Source organism: Lasiosphaeria miniovina (assembly GCF_030549165.1).
Source record: "Lasiosphaeria miniovina strain SMH2392-1A chromosome Unknown B0T26scaffold_8, whole genome shotgun sequence".
Classification (NCBI taxonomy): domain Eukaryota; kingdom Fungi; phylum Ascomycota; class Sordariomycetes; order Sordariales; family Lasiosphaeriaceae; genus Lasiosphaeria; species Lasiosphaeria miniovina.
In genome coordinates, this window is record NW_026848227.1 from 1,296,901 (window position 1) to 1,320,860 (window position 23,960).

General features: G+C 51.7%; 3 protein-coding genes across 3 annotated transcripts; 1 reads left to right on the top strand and 2 right to left on the bottom strand.

The window, feature by feature from the left end:
- Nucleotides 1-11,496: 11,496 nt before the first annotated feature.
- On the bottom strand, nt 11,497-14,619 carry B0T26DRAFT_680992 (uncharacterized protein; the record flags this gene model as incomplete). The annotated part of the gene is made up of 12 exons (XM_060440582.1): nt 11,497-11,673; nt 11,842-11,889; nt 11,954-12,001; nt 12,075-12,147; nt 12,205-12,251; nt 12,328-12,375; nt 12,465-12,481; nt 13,566-13,589; nt 13,797-13,904; nt 13,957-14,051; nt 14,324-14,410; nt 14,546-14,619. 12 exons carry the CDS (start codon nt 14,617-14,619, stop codon nt 11,497-11,499), a joined length of 846 nt encoding a protein of 281 aa, XP_060290151.1.
- A 4,034-nt stretch (nt 14,620-18,653) lies between these two features.
- B0T26DRAFT_494571 (uncharacterized protein) lies at nt 18,654-19,612 on the bottom strand. Its single transcript, XM_060435344.1, has 2 exons — nt 18,777-19,612; nt 18,654-18,697 (listed from the first exon to the last, which is right to left on the bottom strand). The coding sequence occupies exon 1, from the start codon at nt 19,313-19,315 to the stop codon at nt 18,818-18,820; it is 498 nt and encodes a 165-aa protein (XP_060290152.1). The 5' UTR covers nt 19,316-19,612; the 3' UTR covers nt 18,654-18,697; nt 18,777-18,817.
- B0T26DRAFT_494543 (uncharacterized protein) lies at nt 19,613-20,573 on the top strand. The gene has a single exon (XM_060435343.1). The coding sequence runs from the start codon at nt 19,910-19,912 to the stop codon at nt 20,528-20,530; it is 621 nt and encodes a 206-aa protein (XP_060290153.1). The 5' UTR covers nt 19,613-19,909; the 3' UTR covers nt 20,531-20,573.
- Nucleotides 20,574-23,960: the final 3,387 nt, after the last annotated feature.

Below are 23,960 nucleotides of genomic sequence, written 5' to 3' on the forward strand. Positions count from 1 at the left end.
GCCTTGCGTATGAAAAGTCGGCCGTTGGCAGTCCGTTTCTGGCCGGCTAGAAAAACCTGCCCCTGAATACGGAAATCCTTCGGCTTTTTAGGGGTAAACCATATAGGCCGGCCCTCCGAATTCTTATTTAGAATGGGGTTATGGACCTCTTGAAGGTCTATAGAAACCGTAGAGGTCAGTTGACCAACGTCGCCGTTAGAATTCTTAATAACAAGGCCGTTGCTTAGGGGCTTCCTGAGGCTGACCGGCCAGAGGCCTGTAGCTTTCCAGCCGGCTTTGATATTAGATTCAGTCATTCCATAGACCCTGGCTTGCCGGTAGCATTCTAGGAAGGCCCTGTTTTCAGCAACAGTGCCTTCGTCGAAGCCGGAAACAACCTCGTTATGCTTGGCTCTGTACCGGGCTTTTAGAGGGCCGAAAACCGATAAATCCAGGGGCTGGAGAACGTGGGAGGTGTGGGCTGGTAGAAATAACAATTGTACGTTATTAGAAAAGGCTAGCCACATGAATTCTTCGGTGGTATGACTACCGTGGCCATCTAAAATAAGGAGGCGCTTCTCCGAGGGCGTAGCTGGCCGAGTCTCTGGAAGAAAGATATTGCGGAGCCATGCGACGGCAGTATCATCGTCAGACCAGCCGTTTTCAGTGGGTTTCCACTTCCAGCCCTTAAATGGCTGTAAATCGCGTGGATACCATTGTTGTTGAAGGCTTCCACCTTTGAAAATGACGACTGGGTTCAAATACCGGCCGTCAGCGGAAATACACTCGATAATCGAGGTCCAAATTCGGTCTCCTTTCTTCTTTTTCTGGAATTTCTTTCTTTCCTTAGATCCAACAACCAGGCCGTTATCTCCAATGCCAGAAGCAATGCCAGTTTCATCCATATTATACCTATGCTTGGCTGGAATAGCCTCCACGCCTGGAGGCTTCAAATAGTCAAACCAAGGCCGGATAACGGCCTCAGAGGCTCGATCAGCACGGTTTGCATGGATTCTCCGAGGCCTAATTGTAGAAATAGATGGATTTCTAGCCAAAAACCGGCTAGTCCAGCGTTTTCCGAGGGTCTCGTTATCTTCGAGCATTCTTCTAGCTAGTTTCCGAATTTGGGCGTGGGTTGGAGGGTGACCGAGCGACCCTTGGAATAGAATCCATTCGGTTAAGCGTTCTTCCATAGCCGGAGAAAGCTTTTGATTTAGAATTTGGGCCTTGGAGGCTGGCTCGGAACCACGAACCCGATTAAAGAGAGTAGTAGGGGGGATGCCGTGATTTTCAGCAGAGCTACGGAGTAAGCCGGTTTCTGCATACTCTGCCAGCGCATTCTGCAAATCCAACTGTGTATATCGCTTCATCTTTCATTTCTCAATTGAATGGAGAAAAGAAGATAAGTATTGAAGCAGAATTGGTCGAGTTGCAAGCGATTGAAATAGGTGAGTTGGGTGGCGAGCGGCAAGTCCTTGATGACAAACCTTGTTCCAAATCCAGGGGTGTTCCATAAGCAGACCACCTGACTTAACTCAGTACTAGTGCCATCGTGGCCAGTGTATCGTTGGGTCCTGAGCACAATTAGAAAACGGCTTCGGGGCTGAAGTCAATTTTGTCAGGAATAATAAGGGGTTGGCACTATTCTTCCACTGACCTCCATGACTCGCAAGCAATTTCGGTGGCGTCAAAGTTGGCCATGGCTGGAGATGACTAAGATTCACTTGCCAGCCGCGGGAGCACCAAAGCCAAAGGCGGTGAGCAGTCTGGCCGGTGGATCTAGTAGGTATGCACGGCCGAGGCCACTTTTCTGTGGCACTTTCCAACGTCTAAGCGTGGTGACGGCCACTACAGGATGCCAACGGTGGTGGGGTGAGCAGCCAAAGGGAAAGACGCCAGAACAATAAGAGGGAAAGACGCTAGAACAAAGATAAAAAGACACTAGAACAATGAAGATAGAAAGACGCAGAACAATGGTGCAGCCTAGATTGGGCCGTCAGCCAAAACAAGCTTGCCAACGCAACCGGCTAACGTATACGCAGAACGGGAAGATAGAAGACGCCAGCGAATAATGGCCCCAGAATATCCCAGAGAAAGACGCAGCGAACAATGCAGCCCAGATTAGAAGCCGTCAGCCAAAAGACTTGCCATGTACGCAACCGGCTAACGTATACGTAGAAAGGGAAGATAGAAGACGCAGCAAACAATAGCCCCAGAACATGCCAAAGAAAGACGTAGCGAACAACGGTGCAGCCAGCCGTTAGCCTTACTATATACGCAACTGGCTAACGTATAGGGAAGATGGAAACACGCCAGCTAACCAAAACAAGACTTGCCATCAACGCAACACAAAGGTAGAAAGACGCCGAACATAGTGCAGCCTAGATTAGAGGCTGTCAAACAAGCTTGCCAACGCAGCACAAAGGGAGAAGAAATTAGTCCCAGCACATGTGCATGTTAGGAAAAATGTTGGGAGAAATATGTTAGAGGAATATATTGTCAGGAAGCGTTCCGGGCCTGTTCTCACTTAATCAGGAAAGATCCAGCGAGCAACTCCACATTTTGGGAAACAAGACTTGTCAGTCGTTCCGTGGGCTGTGTTCCGTGGGCCGTGCTCCGTGGAAGCTGTTCGCGTTCAGGAAAGACCCAGCGAGCCACCCAACATACGTCCCATGTTGGGAGACTAGACACTGCCTATTCGCCCCATGCATCAGGAAAGACCGAGGGAGCAACCCAGCACATGCCAGACATACGTATCAGGAAAGACGTAGCAACGTCCAGCACATGTACCTATTCGTAATAACCGCTATTCCTAGTCCGGAGCTTATTCCTAAAGCCCTGTATCAGGAAGGACCCAGCAGCAAATGCCCATCACATACAATCACGCCTTGCTCGTAGTCACTCCGCTGTTCCCAGTCCGGAAGCATATCCCAGTCCGGAAGCATGTCCCAGCCCCCGAAAGCTTGTTCCAAAGACGCAGCAGCAAAACAGCAGCACATACAAGCACACTCTATTCATAGTCACTCCGCTATTTCCAGTCCGGAAGCATGCCCCAGCCCAGAAGCATGTCCCGGTCCCCGAAAGCTTGTTCCAAAGCCTCACCGCCACTTCATCAGGAAATACGCAGCAACGTCCAGCACATGCATGTACCTATTCGTTCACCGCTATTCCCAATCCGAAGCTTTTTTCCAAAGCCTTTGCATCAAGAAGGACCCAGCAGCAAATGGCCAGCAATGCCCAGACACTCCGTATGCTAGTCTCATACTTCACATGCTAGCCCACACGGAAGCATGTCCCAGCCCGGAAGCATGTCCCAGCCTGGAAGCATGTCCCAGCCCGGAAGCATGTCCCAACCCGGAAGCATGTCCCCGGAAGTATGTCCCAGCCCGGAAGCTTGTTCCAAAGACGCAGCAACATGGCAGCAACACTTCCCAGACATGCTGTGCGCCCCAAACATCAGGAAACCCAGCAACATAGGCACGCAGAGACACAACAGTCACCCCCGTCCAGAAAGACGCAGCATGGCAATTCACATACTGTTCGCCACCCCAACATCAGACGCAAGCCCAGCACATGCAAGCTGTTCGTAGACATTCTTTCCCGTGAACCGCCCTGTTGTTGTTTCTCAGCATCATGCCAGAGCTTCTTTCCCGGGCCCGTATAAAGTGCTGGTTATGTTTGACCAGGCTACAGCCACGGCATCTCTTGTATTGGGAGGGATCTGGTTCGGGGTCTCCTTGATCGAGCAGTGGGGCCACTCCAAGAATAGAGCATTCTCTGCCAGTCTTGCCCCGTTTCAAGAATGGAGGCACCGCAGGCAAGAGCCAACGGGCGTCCTAACTCCGTTCAACACGGTCGGGGCATTTCTTGTATTTTTTCTTCAGTCTTTGCCCAATCACCAGAATCGAGCTACCACTATACTCTACATCATTACCATTCACCAAAAAGCGCCGCCGGGGTGGCACAGCAGGCAACAGCCACCGGCACAGCAGGCAAGATGTGTGAGAGACAATGATGGAAAAGGTGCATTGCCTCACTAACTCTAGGAGGGGAAAATCTCCATACTAAATATGTGGGCAAAACCTCCTGCGGGGGCACTTGGCACATGCTCATACTAGCCTTAGGGCAAGGGCTGGGCTGGGCCCCGCAACACGAGAGCCAACGGGCGTCCGGAATGTTTCCCTTCAACGGAGTCGGGCATTTTCTCTCCTTTGTATTTTTCATCAATCTTGACCATCACCAGAATCAGCACCATACTGCACTCTGTATCAGTCTTGGCTAGTTCCAAGAATGGAGCTACTATTCTGCTGCTCTTTTTCCCAATCTTTGACCATTCACAAAAGTGTGCCACGGGCTGGCACGGCGCAGGCAACAGCTACCACACCGCAGGCAAGAGCCAACGCGTCAGCTGGACTGTTTTCCCTTCAGGTCTCCTTTGTAATTTTTCTTCAATCTTTGTTTATTTCCTAGAATACGACACTCTGCATTAGTCTTAGCCAATCCCCAGAATGGGGCTGCTATTCTGCTACTCTTTTTCCCAGTCTTTGACTATCCACAAAAATGTATCACCGGCTGGCGCGGCGTAGGCAATCGCCACCATTTCCCCTCTAGAGCTAACGGCTGTCTGGACTATTTTCCCTTCAACTGAGTCGAGGTATTTTTTCTTCAGTCTTTGCTCAATCACCAGAACCACCACAACAAAGTCGGGCATTTTCTCCCCTTCTTATCCTTCTTCATCACTTTTGACCATTCACCAGAATCAGCACCACACTGTACTCTATATTAGTTAACCAATTCCAAAAGTCGAGCCACCATTCTGCTACACTCTGGCACAGCGCAGGCAATAGCCACCGGCACCGTAGGCAATTGCCAACGCCGTGAGCCCGACTGAGCCCGCTATTGAGCCGAGTTCTGTTCAACCGAGTCGGGGCATTTTCTCTTTTCCCTCATCAGTCTTTGCCCAATCACCAGAATCAATACCATACTGCACTCTGCCACTCCAAGAATTCCAAGATGGAGCACCATTTCCCCTCTATCAGTCTTTGACTATTCACAAAAACGTGCTACCGGGCTGGCACGGCGCAGGCAACAGCCCTGGCATCGCGGGTAAGAGCTAACGGCCGCCCGGACTATTTGGAAGTTCAACGGAGTGGGCATTTATATCTTTCTTCAGTCTTGACCATTTCTTAGAATACTATAAGTCAGGTGGTCTGCTTATGGAACACCCCTGGATTTGGAACAAGGTTTGTCATCAAGGACTTGCCGCTCGCCACCCAACTCACCTATTTCAATCGCTTGCAACTCGACCAATTCTGCTTCAATACTTATCTTCTTTTCTCCATTCAATTGAGAAATGAAAGATGAAGCGATATACACAGTTGGATTTGCAGAATGCGCTGGCAGAGTATGCAGAAACCGGCTTACTCCGTAGCTCTGCTGAAAATCACGGCATCCCCCCTACTACTCTCTTTAATCGGGTTCGTGGTTCCGAGCCAGCCTCCAAGGCCCAAATTCTAAATCAAAAGCTTTCTCCGGCTATGGAAGAACGCTTAACCGAATGGATTCTATTCCAAGGGTCGCTCGGTCACCCTCCAACCCACGCCCAAATTCGGAAACTAGCTAGAAGAATGCTCGAAGATAACGAGACCCTCGGAAAACGCTGGACTAGCCGGTTTTTGGCTAGAAATCCATCTATTTCTACAATTAGGCCTCGGAGAATCCATGCAAACCGTGCTGATCGAGCCTCTGAGGCCGTTATCCGGCCTTGGTTTGACTATTTGAAGCCTCCAGGCGTGGAGGCTATTCCAGCCAAGCATAGGTATAATATGGATGAAACTGGCATTGCTTCTGGCATTGGAGATAACGGCCTGGTTGTTGGATCTAAGGAAAGAAAGAAATTCCAGAAAAAGAAGAAAGGAGACCGAATTTGGACCTCGATTATCGAGTGTATTTCCGCTGACGGCCGGTATTTGAACCCAGTCGTCATTTTCAAAGGTGGAAGCCTTCAACAACAATGGTATCCACGCGATTTACAGCCATTTAAGGGCTGGAAGTGGAAACCCACTGAAAACGGCTGGTCTGACGATGATACTGCCGTCGCATGGCTCCGCAATATCTTTCTTCCAGAGACTCGGCCAGCTACGCCCTCGGAGAAGCGCCTCCTTATTTTAGATGGCCACGGTAGTCATACCACCGAAGAATTCATGTGGCTAGCCTTTTCTAATAACGTACAATTGTTATTTCTACCAGCCCACACCTCCCACGTTCTCCAGCCCCTGGATTTATCGGTTTTCGGCCCTCTAAAAGCCCGGTACAGAGCCAAGCATAACGAGGTTGTTTCCGGCTTCGACGAAGGCACTGTTGCTGAAAACAGGGCCTTCCTAGAATGCTACCGGCAAGCCAGGGTCTATGGAATGACTGAATCTAATATCAAAGCCGGCTGGAAAGCTACAGGCCTCTGGCCGGTCAGCCTCAGGAAGCCCCTAAGCAACGGCCTTGTTATTAAGAATTCTAACGGCGACGTTGGTCAACTGACCTCTACGGTTTCTATAGACCTTCAAGAGGTCCATAACCCCATTCTAAATAAGAATTCGGAGGGCCGGCCTATATGGTTTACCCCTAAAAAGCCGAAGGATTTCCGTATTCAGGGGCAGGTTTTTCTAGCCGGCCAGAAACGGACTGCCAACGGCCGACTTTTCATACGCAAGGCCGCAAAAGCCTTCGATTACGTGGTTTTCCAACTAGCCAATACGGCGCATCAATTGGAGGCTGCAGAAAATAGCCTAGAACGCACAAGAGGCCGAAAGAGAAGGAAGGTCCAAGTCGACCCTAATACGCAGTTCGCTGGAATTGAGGAGGTTCGTGCCTCACAGAGAGAGGCTGGCAGAAAGGACCTTAGTTATTCTGAAAGAGAAGAATCAGGAGAATCCGATACTGAAGACTTCATCATTGTAGCTAATTAATTGACAAAGTTGTTGGCAATTGAAGTTTGTGGTGTTGTGCGGGGTCCGATTCAGGGGCTGTTCCATAGGCAGGGGTGTTCCAAAAGTCCCCCACCTGACTTACTCTATTAGTTGCCCAATTCCAAAAGTAGAATCTTCGCTCTATCAGTCTTGATATTCACAAAAACGTGCTACCTGGCTGGCACAGCAGGCAACAGTCACCGGCACCGCGGGTAAGAGCCAACGGCCGGACTGTTTTCCTTTCAACGTTTATATCTTTCTTCAGTCTTGACCATTCCCAAAATCCTCTCTATTAGTCTTGATTCACAAAAACGTACTACCCGGCTAGTATAGCTCACGGGCTGGCACCGTAGGCAAGAGTCGAGTTCCGTCCAACGGAGTCGGGCATTTTCTCCTTATATCATTCTTCAGTCTTGACCATACTACACTCTGCTAGTCTTGGCAATCTCAAGAGACCACCATTCTACTACATTCTTTCTTCCACCATTCACAAATATACTGCCGAGCTGGCACAGCAGGCAATAGCCACTACGCAGGCATGTTAGCCGGACTAATCGGAAGTTTAACAGAGTTGGGCTTTTGAAGAAAAACCATTTCTTACTCCACATTAGTTGACCAATTCCAAAAGTCGAGCACTCTACATCAGTCTCGATATTCACAAAAGTGTACCACCTGGCGGCACGGCGTGGGCAACAGCCACCGGCACCGCAGGCAAGAGCCAACGGCTGTCCGGCCTGTTGAAGCGTTCCGTTCATCGAGTCAGTCATTTTCCACCTTTGTATTTTCCCGAGAATCGTATTAACCGAGTCGGGCATTTTCCCCCCTTGTCTTGTTTCTTCATTAGTCTTGCCCCTTTACCAGAATCGAGCTATACCGCCTCTACATCAGTCTTGGCCATTCTAAAAGTCAAACCACCATCCTGCTACACTTTTCTCAATCTTTGACCATCACAGAAATCGGCACGGCGCAGGCAACAGCCACGGACACCGCGGGCAAGAACTAGCGCCGTCCGGACTGTTTTCCCTTCAACGGAGTCGGCATTTTCTCCCCTTTGTATTTTTTTCACCAGTCTTGACCATTCCCAGAATCAGCACCATTTTCTCCCACATCAGTCTTGGCTACCATTCTACTCACTCTACATCAGTCTTACCATTCTAAAATGGAGCCAGCACTTTGTTTACCTTTTCTACATTAGTCTTGGCCAATTCCCAAAGTGGAGCCACCAATCTCTCCTACATCAGTCTTCACCAGAATCAAGCTACCGTTCTGCTGCACTTTTTCTATATCCGTCTTGACTGATTCCAATAATGGAGCTACCATTCTACTCACTCTCTATCAGTCTTTACTATTCCAAAATAGAGCCACACTGTGAGTCCCAATCTCTCGTTCTTTCTCTATTACTTATAAAGCTTTATAGCTTAATTTTGGTCACAATATCAACCTCCACCACTCCCTTCGCAAGCCGGGGGCAAGATTATCTGCCTGCACGCCCATATTGTCGTCTGCCGTACGCCTAGCAGTCTATGACCAGCCCACTCTCGAGAGGTACGTTCTTTCTAACAGCATTCCAATTTAACGTCTTATTGCAGGCTACTTCCTAGCCGAAGCTTCGCTACAACGTTCCGGTAGCCGGGCAGTCTATGCCCGGCACTGCCGTCGATAGGTACGTTCTCACATTCCACTCTAACGTCTTGTTATATAACAGTCTTGTCACAACGGTCTTGTTACATAACAGTCTTGTTACGAGCTCCCCTTCCCAGCCTCAGCTTCGCCACAACGTTCCGGTAGCCAAGGCTGTCTCTGACCGGCGCTGCCGTCGACAGGTACGTTCCTTCTCACAACATTCTACTCTCACGTCTTGTCATAACAATCTGTTACATAACAGTCTTGTTACAAGCTCGCCTTCCCAGCCGAAGCTTCGCTACAACATTCCGGTTACCACAGCGTTCCGGTTGCCCCAGCTCGCCACCAACCCAGTCCCCTTCACGGTCACAACATCAACCTCCATCACTGTCTTCACAAGCCGGGGGCAAGATTGTCTACCTGGTCGCGGCTCGACGACGCGATGCAGCCGGCGGCGCAGCGGCAGTCGGCGAGCACGGGCGCGCTCGCGATGCTAAGCCACGTGGCGCTGTCGACGGCACCGTCCTCGGCGGCGATTTCTGACGGCGTGGGCGTGTCAGGCTGCTTGCGCGTGTCGGGCTGCTTGCCGCGGCGCCGCTCGCTCATGGGGGGTGGGCGAGCCAGGCGCTTGGGAAGAGCTCGCCACCACGGCTGCTTGTCCGCGGGCATGGGCTGCAACGAAGCACGGTTAGCGCTAAACAAGTCGACTGGGAACGGCACTGACTGGATGTGCCGGTTATTCTGGGAGCGGCACTGACTGGATGTGACTGGGAACGGCACTGACTGGATGTGTGGTTATTCTGGGAACGGCACTGACTGGATGTGACTGGGAACGGCACTAACTCTGGGATTGCCTTGGTTGCGGTTCTGACTGACGAGTGCTGAGATGCTGGTTGGGACAAGGCGGTGTGTTGTGGAGAACAAGCAGGACGGGCACGGCGTTCTGGGAACGGCGCTGAGATGCTGGTTGGACAAGGCGGTGTGTTGTGGAGAACAAGCAAGCAGGTACCTAAATATAAAGACGTGTGCAGGTTTGCTTCCGAGATGACAATGCTGGCGCTTTCAGGTCCACTCTTGCATGTGCCAGTCGCTGGCGATGACGCATAAGACGCCGATGCTGGCCTTGTTTGCTCGGATTCCACGTCTTGTGGCGGACGGTCCAGGCTCGGGCCGCACCGAGGATGTGTGGGTAGCAGTCCGTGGCAGCCAGTTCTGCGCTGGAGATGACGACGATGCCGATGGCGCTTCGCTCAGATTTCACGACCGTTTGCGTGTGCCAGTTCTACGCCGGAGATGACAACGACGCCGATGACGCTCGCTCGGATTCCGGTTTGCATGTGCTAGTTCTGCGCTGGAAATGACGACCCCGATAGCGCTCGCTCGGATTCCGGTTTACATGTGCGAGTTCTGCGCTGATGGCGCACGAGGCGATGCCGCTGGAGCTTGTCGGCTTGTCAGGTTCGGGCCGCACCGAGATGTGGTAGTAAGACGGTGTGTATGGTGCTGATTCTGGAAATGGTCAAGACTGATGAAGTAATAGAAAGAAGAGAGAATGCCCACTCGGTTGAACCTCCGAACAGTCCGGACGCCCGTTGGCTCTTGCTTGCTGTGCCAGCCCGGAACTGTGGAACAGATGCAGGCATTGTCAGTGAAGGTAGGCACGGTGGTCACTAGTAAGGCACTGAAGGGAGAACGACAGCTGGTGGCTGTTGGCTGCTGTGCCAGCCCGCCGGCACGTTTTTTGAACGGTCAAAGACGGAAAAGAGCAGAATGGTGCTATATTCTTGGAATTGGTGAAGACTGATGCAGAGTAGTGTATAGTGGCTCTTCTTTTGGAAATGGTCAAAAAAAATACAAAGGAGAGAAATGCCAAACTTGGAAGGGAAAACAGCGGGCTGACTCTTGCCTGCTATGCCCCGTGAACTGTGGGGCGGATGCTAGGCATTGCCAGTGAAGGCAGGCACAAGCAAGCAAGGTCGCTGAAGAGGGAGAACGACAGCGGTGGCACATTTTTGGAAATGGTTAAAGAAAAAAAGGAGCAGAATGGTGCTCCGTTCTAGCTGTTCAAGACTGATGCAGAGGCAGCAGAATGGAGCTCGATTCTGGTGGTCAAAGACTGATGCAGAGGCAGCAGAATGGAGCTCGATTCTGGTGGTTAAAGACTGATGAAGAGGCAGCAGAATAGAGCTCGATTCTGGCTGGTCAAGACTGATGCAGAGTACAGAACGGTGGCTACATTTTCGGAATCAGTCGAGACAGGATTTGCAACCTCTTTGCCACCTACCTCCAGCGTCTTCGCAACCTCGCAGCGTCTTCGCAGCCTACCTCCAGCGTCTTCGCGACCTCGCAGCGTCTTTGCGGCCTACCTCGCAGCCTCTTGGCACCATTTGCCACCACAATAGCAGTATGAAAACGGGCTTTCTGGAGTGCCAGGACAAGAGGAAGATGTACAGAACAATGCGTTACTCGAAGCCAGTTTCGGCGTACAGTCTGTTGCTTCTAGAACGGTACCCTGGTGCAATAGCTACAATGACGAGGGCAACGGTGGATTTGGTCAAGAAAGTAAAGACAGGAAGTAGAGTAGACTGGCTCCTTGTGAATGGCAAGACTGAAGATGAACAAAGGAGAATGACGGGGGAACGACTGGTATTGGTGACTTGAATATTAAATAATGGGAGAGTATGGGATGGGCTTCTTCCGCTCTCATGCCCCGTTCCCTTTACCGTTCCCTTTTCTATTCCCTTCACTATGCTCCGTTCCCTTTACCCTTCCCTGTTCCCTTCACTCGTTCCCGTTACCTTTCACTCGTTCTCGTCACCTTTTATCCCGTCGCCTTGTCAACCTCGGCAGAGACAGTCTCAATAGTGGCCTAGTAGCCACTCTCTGAACCCGTCGCCTTATCGACCTCGGCAGAGACAGTCTCAATGGTGGCCTAGTGGCCACTCTCTGAACCCGTCGCCTTGCCGACCTCGGTAGAGACAGTCTCAATGGCAGCCTGGTGGCTACTCTCTGAACCCGACTCATAGCCCGAATCGCTGCACTTGCCGCAACGGAATTCGGTCAAGACTGTGACGTTGTTGCGGTTAGGCGAGTGTGGGATTCGGCGGCTCTTTTTGCAACGCCAATAGTAAAAATCAATAAAGGTCGAGCATTCTATGCAGAAGGTGCGAGTGTATTGACACATGTTGTCGGTCTTTGGGATACACTTTTAGCTGTCGACGGCCAGGCAAGGTTAGCGCAAGCGGCCTGGGTTTGCGACTTATGATTAGATACGCACCTTGTGGTTGGGATCCTTGTGGTTGGGATATGCACTTATGCTGTCGAGCTGTCGACTTGAGTGGCAGGTTAGCGCGAGCGGCCTGATTCGCGACTTGTGATTGAATACGCACTTTGTAGTTGGGATCCTTGTGGTTGGGACACGCACTTGTGCTGTCGAGCTGTCGACTTGAGAGGCAAGGTTAGCGCGAGCGGCTTGGGTATTCGGATTCGCAAATGTGGTAAGATACGCACCTTGTGGTTGAATACAACCTTGTGGTTGGGATCTTTGTGGTTGGGACACGCACTTGTGCTGTCGAGCTGTCGACTTGAGAGGCAGGTTAGCGCGAGCGGCCTGATTCGCGACTTGTGATTGAATACGCACCTTGAGTTGGGATCCTTGTGGTTGGGACACGCACTTATGCTGTCGAGCTGTTGACTTGAGAGAAAATGTTAGTGCGACAAGGAACAGGGCGCCTGGGTTTATCACTTGTGGTTGAATACGCACCTTGTGGTTGGGATCTTTGTAGTTGGGACACACACTTATGCTGTCGAGCTATTGACTTGAGAGAAAAGGTTAGCGCGAACAGGAACAAGGGCGGCCTGAGTTTATTCAAATTCGCGACTTGTAGGAGAGATACGCACCTTGTGGCTGGAATACACTTTTATGCTGTCAAGTTGTTGACTTCAGAGGCAAGATTAGCGCGAGAACAAAGGGCAGCAGCGCGGCAACTGGGTTTATTCATATTCGCGACTTGTAGGAGGGATACGCACGCTTGTTGCTGGGTGTGCAGTTGGCGGGTGTGATGTTGTGTGCAGACGGTGCGTGTGATGTTGTGTGCAGACGGTGGGTGTGATGTTGTGTGCAGTTGACGTTGGGTTTAATTTTGTGTGCGGTTGACGCGTGTGATGTGCGTTTGCAGTGTCGCGTGTTATGCTGGGTGTGTAGTTGACGGATGCGTTATTGGGTCCTGAGGGCAGGTGTACGAGTCGGTCTTGAGGGCAGGTGTAAAGTTGCGTCTTGGATAACAGCGAGCGAGCAGTGGGGTGAGTGGTGGATGGGTGGCGAGACAGAGGTGAGGTAGGGTGAGGTGAGGCAGTGGTGGGTGGGTGGTGAGGTAGAGGTGAGGGTGGTGAGGCGAGCCACCGTCGGCCACAATCTAGGGACAGTGCTGACAGGCGAACTGCTTCCGGCGGAGGACTACAACAGGCTGACAGGCGGACTGCTTCCGGAGGACTACAACAGGCTGACAAGCGGACTGCTTCCGGAGGACTACGACAGGCTGCTGGGCTATTGCTGCCTTTCTGATGCACGTTGGTAGTCTGGAGCAAGTGCTGCATGTTGCTCGCTGGTCTTTCCTCGAGGTTGGGAACAAGCTTCGGGGATGGGAACAGGCTTCGGGGATGGGAATGCGTTATATGCTGGCCATTTGCTACGTCTTTCCTGATATGTCGAGGTGACTCGGTGGGACAAGCTCTGGTCTCCCAACTGTGGGGCCTGTTGCTCGCCGTCATACGTTAAGTGACGCGAACATGCTGACAAGTCTTGTTTTCTCCAACATGTTTTCTCCCAACATTCCACAACGTGCCATGTGCTGGGCATGTCGGCGTCTTTCCATCTTCCTCTTTGTGTAGATGGCAAGCTTGTTTTGGTGGCTGGCCCCTAATCTGGGCGCACCATTGTTCGGCGTCTTTCCATCTTCTCTTTGTGTTGCTTGTTTTCGTGGCTAGCCCCTCTGGGCGCACCATCGTTCGGCGTCTTTCCATCCTCTGCGTACACGTAGAGCACGCGTTACGTATGGCAAGTTTTCGTTGCTGACGCGTTGTCCTGTGCACGCTAGGGCTTTGTTCGGCGTCTTTGCACTGTTCTGGCGTCTTTCTTTGACTGTTCTGGCGTCTTGTAATCTGGACCCCACCTGATGTGGCACCCAAAGTGACCTTGCCCTGGGACAGCCAGCAGGGCTGAGACTCGCTCACCGCCTTTGGGTTTGGTGCCTCGGTGCTGCGGGAAGTGAATCTTGTGCCTGTCCAAAGCCGATATCAGCCAATGGCCGACTTTGACGCCATCGACATTGGTTGCGAGTTCTAGCCCCGAAGTCCTTTCCCAATTCTTTCTGCTCGGGACCTAACAATGTACTGGTCTGGCCGGCTTTGACGCCATCGACATTGCTTGCGAGTTCTAGCCCCGGAGCCCCTTTTCCATTGTGCCTCTTCTCAGGACCTAGCGATACACTGGCCAGACGGCCACCAGTACTGATTGTCTAGAGCAGAGCCCGACGCCCTCGACGGTTGAGAAACGAGCCGACGTTGGCAGATGCAACATCAGAATAAGAGGTCGTCTATGTCCCAGATATGAGATGGCCTGGTACACCGCAGGAATGGTTCAACGACTGCAGATTGAGGGCCGCGTCAAGTCTGTCAGCTCGAGTCCCGACGTGCTTGAAGATGAACAAGACAACAACTGGCAGGTGGAGCTTTAGGTGAAGATCAAGCGCAATACGTACTGGGACTCGGGGAAGATGCGTTCGAGTTCGAGCTCGCGCTGCCGGACCAGGACGACATGCAGAACCGGACTGGCGAGACCGAGGGTTCTGGTTCGTCAAGTGGTGGTGACTCAGTGGTGAACTCGGTACTTTAGACTCGTGGGAGCCAGGACGGCCACTGTTCGCGGTTGTGGTCAGCAGGAGTAAGGAGAGAGCAAGGAAAGAACGAGGCTTGTGACTCACATATGTGAAGTCGGGACCGTCGTGGAGCTCTGAAGAGCAAGTCCGTCTTGCCACCTCGAAGCAGCTTCCATCATCTCTGTGGGGTTATACTCTGTGTTAGCAGGAGCAAGAGACATAGAGAAAGAACGGGGGCTTGGGACACACATAGTGAACTCTATACTTTGGACTCGTGGGAACAGCAGCTCAACAGAACGGCCACTATGCGGTTGTGGGCATGCACTCTGTGTACTCTCTGGTCAGCAGGAGCAAGAGACAGAAAAGAACTTGGACTCACATATTGAACTCTATACGTTAGACTCGGGAGCAGCAGCTCAACAGACGGCCAATATTGCGGTTGTGGGCATGCACTTTGTGTACTCTCTGGTCAGCAGGAGCAAGAGACAGGGAGAAAGGAACAAAAGCTTGGGACTCACATATTGAACTCCGTACTTGAGACCGGGAGCAGCAGCTCAACAGACGGCCACTCTTGTTTCGCGGTTGTGGTCAGCAGGTGGGGAGAGAAAGGAACGGAGGCCTGGAACTCACATATAGTGAACTCCGTACTTTAGACTCGTAGGACCAGTTGCTCAACAGGACGGTAGCTCAACAGGATGGCCACTGTTGCGGTTGTGGGATGCTACTGGTCAGCAGGCGTAAAGGAAAAAGGGGAGAGAGAGAGAGAGGAATGGGGGCTTGCAGCTATTTAACCATCGAAATTCAGCCATTGAGTCACTAGTAAGCGTTCATTGATTAGCTATTGAGTCACTGATAAGCGTTTGTTGAGTCACCGATAAACGCTTGCAGATGTTTGTTATTATGGTTCGTTTATATTACTAGTCGAACGAGTTCCTTTTAGCTCGTATGATAATAAGAGATAGTCGCCACGTAGATAAGCCGCAGCAACTGCTCGCGACCAGCCACCAGTCTAACAACCGCCCGCGCCCAGCCACCACGATACCACGCCCACGACAACAGCCGCCGCAACACCACGCCAACTACCACGATACCACGCCCACAGCAGCCTTGCGCACCGGTCGTGGCTGCCCCTCACGTCTAGCACGTGCGCCGCGCACGAAAAGACTTGGGAAATGGCCGACTTGGCCACGGCGGCAACACGGCAAGACGGGATGGGTAAGACGGGATGGGCAAGACAGGAATGACCGACTTAGCCACGGCGGCAAGACGGCAAGACGGGATAGGCAAGACGGGATGGGCAAGACTCGCGGCAAGACTCGCGGCAACACGGCGTGGTGTGACGAACCTAGTTCGTCCTAGACCGGCTACGGAAGGCAGGCGCCTCAGGCAAGACTGGGGGCCCCGCTTGTCGAGGGCCAATCAGACGGTGCCCGGTGCCAAGAGGGCTCTTGGCACCAGGCAAACGGAAGGACGGCCAATCAGGGGTGGCCCGGTGCCAAGAGGGGTCTTGGCACTAGGCAGATGGCCCGGCACGTTAGGATTAAAGGTTATGGTCCGCCCTTGGTTCCGACGCCTGGTGCCGAGCTGCTGTTCGTTCTGCTGCTTAATCTCGTCAAGCACTTCCTACGGCAGGTGGTTGATGTACTCCTCGACTACTTCGATCGAATTAGTACCAAGGGTGTTTGGGTAAACGGCAATATAGTTCAAAATCTGAGCGCAAGAAGGTGCTCTCGGGGCTGTCGATCTCGGGGCTGTCAATCCATTCACAACCAGTTGAGGTCAATATTGACAAAACGACAGGCCGACTACTGGCCTTAACGCAGGGACGTGATAGCCTGCAGGTACAGTGATGACAGAGAGGTCTGCAGTGATCTGCGGTAGCTCGAACTGGTGGTTCGTGCTTTTGCGGGGTCGTGCGCAGAGTCCCAAGAATCTTGCACAAATGTGGGCAGAATTGGGGTCTTAGGGTGGCACTCGCACGCAACTGGGGCAAAATAGCGCAGAGGGTGAAAACACGGTTCCAACTGTCGCGCCGTTAATCAGGTGGTCGAAAACAACATCAAACCAATTGACGTTCATCACACAATTGTTTTGTTGATGAAATTGATAGCCAGACGGTGGACTTGATAGAAAGTGAGAAAAGACAGTAGACTTGATAGAAAGTGGGAAAAGACGGTGGACTTTGATGGAAAGTGGGAAAAGAAGTCACGGTGTCCGTTTAGCCGGATGCTTTGAACCGAGTACCGGATTTGCCTGCGCTTGCGGGAGGTTTTTCGAAATTCGAGTCTGGGCTAGGGGTAAAAACCCAGCGCCGAATCGAGATTGAGATTAATTGAATGGTATTAGGTCGCTCCGATCGGAAAGATCGCTGCTACCATTGTTGACAGAGAAACTGGGGCTTCAACACATCCATAATCAAAGAAACTATAGGCTTTGGGGAAACACATCTAAATGGCCAGAGACACCCGGCTTCAGGTGGCCAAATCTACCATAGCTAGAGAAACTAGAGGGTCCAGGCACATGCACCGTGATCAAAGAACTGGGCCGGCTTTAGGAGACAAATCTATTATAATTAAAGAACTAGGCCTGTCACGGCGGGTGCCGTGGTGGTGTCAATGACGTAGTGCTGGAGTGTGGTCTGTGCGTACCTATCACGTGGTCCGCACTATACCTAGAACCCCGCGCCTTGCCCGCTCCCCGCAACATCTTCCTTTTCCTTCTTTAGCTTTAGATTCCACAATACAGGTTACGGTTATACTGCGTGTTATGCCAGTCGAATCCTCTCCTTCGTGACAAGGCCCGGCTTCAAGGCATCCACCACGGCCAGATGAACTGAGGCTTTAGGTAATACATGTCCTATGAGAAACGGCCCGGCTTCGGGTACACCAGACTCAAGAAACTGCAGGCTTCAGGTATGCACCACGACTAAGAAACTGCAGGCTTCAACTGACACGTCTCCCATGAGAAACGGCCTGGCCTCAGGTATATCAGACCCAAGAAACTACAGGCTGCAGGTATCCACCACGACCAAGAAAATAGCCCGTCAGGTAAACACGTCTGCCTCGCTGCAGACTAGCAAAGACCTCTGCATTCTCGCTGCAGACTGGCCACCTCTTCTCTGCATTCTCGCTGCAGACTGGTCAGTGGAGCTCTTCTAGTCGTGATGAAAGGAGAGCTTCTTACCGCCCCGTAGCCGTAAGCAGGCCTCTGTTCGACGTGGCAGCCATCCTTACCGCAGAACCGCTGTTTGTCGCGTTAGTCCCATTCGTGCTGCTGCTAACGGTAGGGAGCATGTCGTTTACCTTATTATAGAGTGGGATTCTCTAGTGAATTCCGTCAAGTCTAATCCTTCTCTCGTCACATTCCGTCAAGTCCAATCACTCTAGTGATATTCCGTCAAGTCCAATTCTTGTAGTGATATTCCGTCAAGTCCAATCCTTGTCTAGTGATATTCCGTCAAGCTCTGACAGGGCAGAGCAATCAAATCTGGTCTGCCTACTCATGTCCGCCCGCCAAGTGTCCGGCTGCGCTCTTGCCCGCTGAGGCTCGGAGCTGCGCACGCCACATGTCACGCAGCGCCACGGGCATCTAGTCTATCTCGGCCCACCAGCAGGTGTGCGCAGGTCTCATAGCCTGGCTGTCCGTGTCTAGAGTTGTTGCTGTTAGCTTCGCAGCCTGACTCCGCGTGCTACAACTAGGGGCCTGATATCTTACCGTCTCTGCCCGTCTGCGGCGCGGCCACGCTTCCCACGAGGGTGGCCGGCCGGCCCATCAGCGCCCTGTAGCGGCGCCGAACGGCGCAGTACTGGAGCTGAAGCGACAACAGCCGCCTGCCGTTCCAGTGGTAGGGGGCATTAACACGGGACCGCAACAGCTTCGCCCTAATCTGGCGGTGCACTAGCACCTCTCGCTCCTGCTGCCGCGCCACCCACAGCTGCTCCTCGAGCAGTGCACACTGCGTGGCCGTCGTGGGCGTGTGCTCTTGCTGCCGAAGGTGTAGCAACGCCCCGAGCGTTGCCCGCTTGTGCTCGCTGAGGTCTCTCGCCAACTGCTTGAGGGCTGCTAGATACGCGTGGCCGGCGTCGAGCTGCTGCTTCCAAGCAGCTATCTGCGTCTCGGTAAAGGCCATGCTAGCTTGCAGCTGGGCCAGTATGGCCTGCTCTTCGGCGGCCCAGTACTGGGCGGCGCCTTAGGCGAGCGCGGCCGCCAAGCTGACCGAGATGGACGTGCCGGCTTCGTCGTCTAGAATGGGGAATACTGTATCAGCGAGAGGACGAATACTGTCAGGGCCAGATGTGGTGACGTGGGGTTAATATGGTATGTTTGTGGGACTTACCGCTGGGCAAGCTAGGAATGTAGGCCATGGCAATGGAATAGCTATGGGGGGTGGCGGGCACAGCGCCCAATGCGACATGGTGCTCCTGATGGTGCTCCACTTCTGAAGCGACACGATCCTGCTCTGCTTCGGAAGCGACACGATGTTGCTGGAGAGACTCCATTCTGATGTCTGATGTGACGTTGAGACGTAGCTGTCAAGGTGAAAGAAAGGGTGGCGTTGTTATGATTGTAACAGAAAGTGGTAACGTTGTTACTACTGTGACAGAAAGTGGTAACGTTCTTCTTATTGTAACAGAAAGTGGTAACGTTCCTCTTATTGTAGACATAAAGTGAGTAACGTTGTCGACGTTGTTCTGGTACAAGTGGGTGACGTTGTCGAGTTTGTTCTGGTACAAGTGGGTGATGTGCGGATTGACGACGAGGGTTCTCGGGGTGAAAGAAAGTGGGCGTTGTCAGGCCGGCAGCCGGCAAAGCACGATTGTCTTGGGGTGTCGCGGATGGTGGCGGCGGCAGCACTGATGGCTCTGGGCTGAGCATTGGAGGATTATCCCTGACCTGACATTATCTAGTTTGAGTAGGAAGCAAATTAGCAAAATACACAGGTAGAAGGGCAGGTTGAGAAGGCAGGGAGTGCAGCAGACACAGAGTGACAGCAGACACAGAGTGAGCAGCAGCGGTCGTCAATCCCCACGATGCAGGAGTGAACAGCAGACACGGGAAAACAGCAGACACGGAGTGCAGCAGACACGAGGAGAACGCAGCGGTCGTTAGTCCGCCACGACGACTCGGGATATTAGTAGGGGAACCAAGATTACGTGCCTTTGACATGCAATAGGAGCAGCAGCCTGAGATGCAGGAGAACCGCAGTGGTTGTTTCTAGTGTTCAAATCGTGCCGAGAGGTTATTCGTCAGGTTAGCAGGCATGAGAGGTTTAGATGCTCTGTGCGAGCATGTTTGGGAAAGGTTCTGCAGGTTCTGCGTGTTCTGTCGAGGGATATTCGGGACAGATTCTGCGTGTTCTGTCGAGGGATGCTCAGGACAGATTCTGCGTGTTCTGTGTGAGGATGTTTGAGCAAGGTTCTGCGTGTTCTGTTGAGGGATTTTCATGAAAGGTTCTGGATATTTGAGGAGATGTTAGGACACGGTTCTGTAGTTCTGTGCGAAGATGTTAAGAAGTCGCTAGCTAGGAAACAAGAAACCTGCCAGAAACCCGCCAGGAACAAGAAAGTCGCGAGCCAAAGACAAAGCCGGCCAAGGAACAAGAACGCCGCTAGAAACCCGCAGAAACCCAGCCAGGGATATTGCAAACACCACCCCGATTGGGGTGTCCCGATTGGGGAGGCGCGACCGAGCTGTCCCGGGCGGGGTAACGTCGCGCACCTGCTTGCGGCGCTGCGGCGAGAACATGGTTGCGGCGCTGCTGATTGGGTGCCAGGACATTGGCACAGATGGGTGCAGAGAACATTGGCACAGATGGGTGCAGAGGATATCGGCACAGATAGGTGTAGCCAGGACATGCGGCAGACATGGTTGCGGCCAGGACATCGGCAGACATGGTTGCGGCTAGGACTGCGGCCAGGACATGTTCGCCGTGTCGTAATAAGGCGGCAACACGGGTACCACGGTAGACGCATGAATTTGACATGGCATCGCCATACACCAAGGTCAGACTGCGGATGTGGAAATGCTACGTCAGACCGCGGATCATCTGGTGTTGGAATTTGTCAAGCAGAAGGGCCTCGAAGGTTCTAGATAGAGACTTCGCCACCCACTTCGCCACCACAATAGTGGTATACACCTCCGCCGGGGTTTGTTTTGTTAGCTCCAGTGACTTACAGGGGTGATTACAGTGTTTTAGTCATCTGGGCTAGCCGCATACGGAAAATAGAAACCAAGTCATTCTTCTAGCAATTTCTGTGGCAAAATACCTGCGAGTTAAATTTCGCATGCTGAACACCCCGCAGTGCAGCCAGTCGCCCACAGCCAAAAATGCCCTTTGCAATTGCAGACCTCCTGAATCCACTGCCAGAGCCACTACAAGAGCCACCACCAGAGCAATTGCCAGAACCCTCAACCCCTAAACGCCGGCATAAAAACAAAGACCTCACACGCGAAGAAAAGGCCGAAATTCGAGGCCTACGGAAGTACGCTGGTTGGACTTACGAGAAGATTGCAGAAAATACCCCCTTCTCAAACCGGCAAATCCAATCTGCCTGTAAGGAGGGCCCGTTGACACCACAGAAAAGCAAAAGTCGACGAGGAAAGATTCGAACCCCTCAGAAACAACGTTTAAAAGAATGGTTTTTAAAAGATAAACGCCGTCAATATCTTCCCCTTTATCAGCTTCAATACTACGTTCCTTTAGAGTTAGCAGAATACGGTGAAACTGCCCTTGTTCGAGCAGTCCACGATTTAGAAGGAGAATCTCGGATTCGACCAAGAAGAGTTTTCCTTACTACTGCCCATAAACAGCAGAGGCTTCGTTGGTGCCAGGAACAGCTTCGTCTCCGTCCAAATCCAGAAGATTGGGATGATTTTATTTGGTCTGATGAAACTTGGGCAATAAATGACCCAATGTGGAAAAAGCACGTTATCCTTTTCCGGGGGCAAGATCTTGCCGATTTTGCTCTTCAACGGCGGAAACCAAAAGGTTGGATGTTTTGGGGATGTTTTGCAGGTGGAATAAAAGGGCCAGGGTTTGTTTGGGAGAAGGAGTATGGAGGAATCGGCGCTAATAATTATATCGAGCATATTATTCCGCTTATTATCCGCTTCTATCGCCAGATTCAAGCCTCGGTTTTCCAACAAGATAACGCTTCAGCACATCGGGCACGGCGGACCAAAGCAGCACTCAACCTGCAAGGAGTTAATGTGGTTCGCTGGCCTCCTTATTCTCCAGACCTCTCGCCTATTGAGAATGTCTGGCCGTGGATCAAAAACTGGATTGAATGTAATTGCGAGGATATTCAGGAGCTAGATTTACCAGACCTTCGCAGGCTTCTAGAGGCGGCGTGGGAGGCTGTGCCAGAAGATCTTCTTCTACGGCTGGCACACTCGATGCCACGCAGGCTGCAGATGTGCATAGATGCTGAGGGTGGTACAATAAAATACTGAATTTTGGCTCTATACCAGGCTACTTTTATGTAGCAAGGGGCCCTTGTTAGAATGTGGGGCATGTACCGAGCTAACAAAACAAACCCCGGCGGAGGTGTAGGAAGGGGCTTTCTGGCACTGCCAGAAAGCTAGAGAGAAGGGCAACACATCTACAATCCATCACTTGAATCACCAGCTTTCGGCGTACAGCTACGCCCTGTTGATTCCAGTACCGGTACCCTGGTGAATCCAACATCTGGAAATATACGCTAAACTACGGATCATGTGGAAATGTACGCCAGCCGAGCACCCGTCTGAATTTCTGTCGTGCTGGCAACTCGGGCGTACAGCCATATCACGTCAATGTAAGGGTTCCGCGAATGGGAGGTTGGATTAGAAATGTAGCTACTGATAGCTCAATCTATATATCGTGCAAGCGCCCTAGTCACTGGACCTGAACTGACAAGCAAATCCCACGCTTGACTTATCTCAGTAACTCAGACCTCCTCTCCAGGCGTAGGGGTAGGTGGCTTCGCCACCAAGTGTAAAATAAGTAAATGAATGGCTTACCAAGTGGGCCCACTTGCCGGGTCAGACAAACTGCCACCTATTTTATCTGTAAATTTGTCCCGCTAGCCCATTAGAGTATTTAGCATCCTAGACCCACTTTTTTGCGCAAAACGCGAAGGTCTGAGGGCAAAATTAGATTTTTGGCTCAACGCTTTACGCGCCACCATACAAATCGCGATTTGAAGAAAATTAAAACACAAATAGCCTCATCAACACAACCACCAGCAAGAAGCCGAGATATTTCTGAGGATACTGAAAGCAAGGAGATCATTTTTGGATTTTCTTAAATGTATTTGTATACAAATTAAAGAATTTGGCACAACTAGACCTTCAAAAGTTATCGCTATACGCGTTTCGTCTGATCTAATAACCCCCCGCCAAAAATGCAGCCAAAATAGTTGTAGCTGTGAAAATTTAATGCCAAAAATCCTTTTCTTTCTGAGAACCTCGTTGTGTAATTTTTAACCGCTTAATTAATCTACTGCTCTCACAGCAGCCTCAAACGGTCCAAAATGACCTCTCCAAGCGACGTGGAGCTCGTTAAAGCAACCATATGCTCCATTACTGGCCACGAAATCGCTTGCAAAGGTCAGGTTCAAGCCGTGGCTCGCGTAGTATTCGAAAAAGCCGACACCGTGCTCGTCGCCGCCACCGGGTACGGCAAAAGCGCAGTTTTATACGCCTGTTCGTCGCCGCTGAAAAAGATCACGGTATAGATTGTGCCGTTGACAAAACTAGGCGAGAATCAACGGAATAGGGAGACTGTTGGTACGAGATTCTCTTGACAGCAGGCATTGGAGGGACCTCGTTGTCAGACTTGAAGATGTTTGAAAAGGAGTACTTTGTAAGAGAAGGCAGGTACGCCTGATCAAGGTGGTCACAATAGGAGCAACAAGCAGGGCGAGCAATGACTGGTATTGGCGTAAGACTTCAACCTGGCCTGAGCTAAAGAGGTGTGCGAAGGCCATGGTCTATATACACGTGAAAGGGGTTACGAGTCATCCTTGCGTAGCCAGGGTGGTAGTGGCGATAGTGCGTGGCCCTGTTAGCGGTGGCGATAGTGGCGATGGTGGCGAGGGTGGCCCTGGTGGCGGTGGCCATGGTGGTTACGAGGGTGGTTTCCTTACATACTTCATGAGCCACCGTAAGGCGTTGGTAACGGTCTGACGCCTCGAGAGGATATATTCAACAACCATTTGGCGAGTAAAAGCACTAAAACAGTCAATGGTTGACTACATGTAAGGACCGTTGAATTCCGGGCATGCAACATGGAGGAAAGTCGTGAGGTTGATAAATTAGTCCTGTTTTCCACCAGCAAGCTCACGAATTCGGTTCTTGAAGCTGAAGTTATCGTATACAACCGCGCCGTCAGGATTGTGAGCGATGTCACGGCCGGCTTGGAATGAGGGCGGAACTCCTCTATTGGGCGCTATAGACGAAGATTCTAAACTAAAGGGAAAAGGGAAAAGAAGCTCAAAAGCCTCCCGTCGCGAGATTCTTCCAGGGCGTCTCAAGGTGG